Raw genomic sequence first — 520 nt, forward strand, 5'->3', positions numbered from 1 at the left:
GCCGGAGATCAAACCCATTCCCACATATGGGGGCACACATCTGTCATCCCCCACTAAGGCTGAGAATCAGGAGTTTGAACCCAACTTGACAATGACCACAAAATTTTCTGATTTTGGATTTCTCCACTTGGGATGCTCAAGTAGTGATACTATACAAATAATCCTGGAAAAACTCCCAAATTGGGAACAGTACAGGGGCCCACCTCTCAGACAGGAGACTGTACCTGTGCCACCGCTGAGGGACGGGAGCCTCACCTGGTCTTGCGCTTCAGCCCACGTGGGGGGCTACTTGGGGCCCACATAGGACACGGCCTTGCCTGTCTTATTCAGGGTCGCCAGCAGGGTGTCCACGCTGTGCTCAGAGTCGATGCAGACCTTCTTGCTGGGCAGGTCAACGCTGAACTGAACTCCTGCAGAAAGAGGAAAAGTGAGGGGGCAGAGGCGAAGACCCTCCTACTTCCAGCAGCAGAGTCCAGGCTCCTACATTATTGTTCATCGTTACTCTGCCTCTTTCCTTGAG

General features: G+C 53.1%; 1 protein-coding gene across 2 annotated transcripts in view; it reads right to left on the minus strand.

Moving 5' to 3' along the window:
• Positions 1-235: 235 nt before the first annotated feature.
• Atox1 (antioxidant 1 copper chaperone) overlaps positions 236-520 on the minus strand; it is an 8,377-nt gene continuing 8,092 nt past the window's right edge. The window contains exon 3 of one of the 2 annotated variants that reach the window (XM_023713223.1): positions 236-410. In XM_023713223.1, the coding sequence (XP_023568991.1) occupies positions 286-410 (125 nt within the window). In that variant the 3' untranslated portion in view covers positions 236-285. The remainder of the gene's footprint in view (positions 411-520) is intronic. The other variant, XM_023713224.1, reaches the window with a different exon arrangement.

Source organism: Octodon degus, unplaced genomic scaffold (genome assembly GCF_000260255.1).
Source record: "Octodon degus isolate 3935 unplaced genomic scaffold, OctDeg1.0 scaffold00029, whole genome shotgun sequence".
Taxonomy (NCBI): Eukaryota; Metazoa; Chordata; class Mammalia; order Rodentia; family Octodontidae; genus Octodon; species Octodon degus.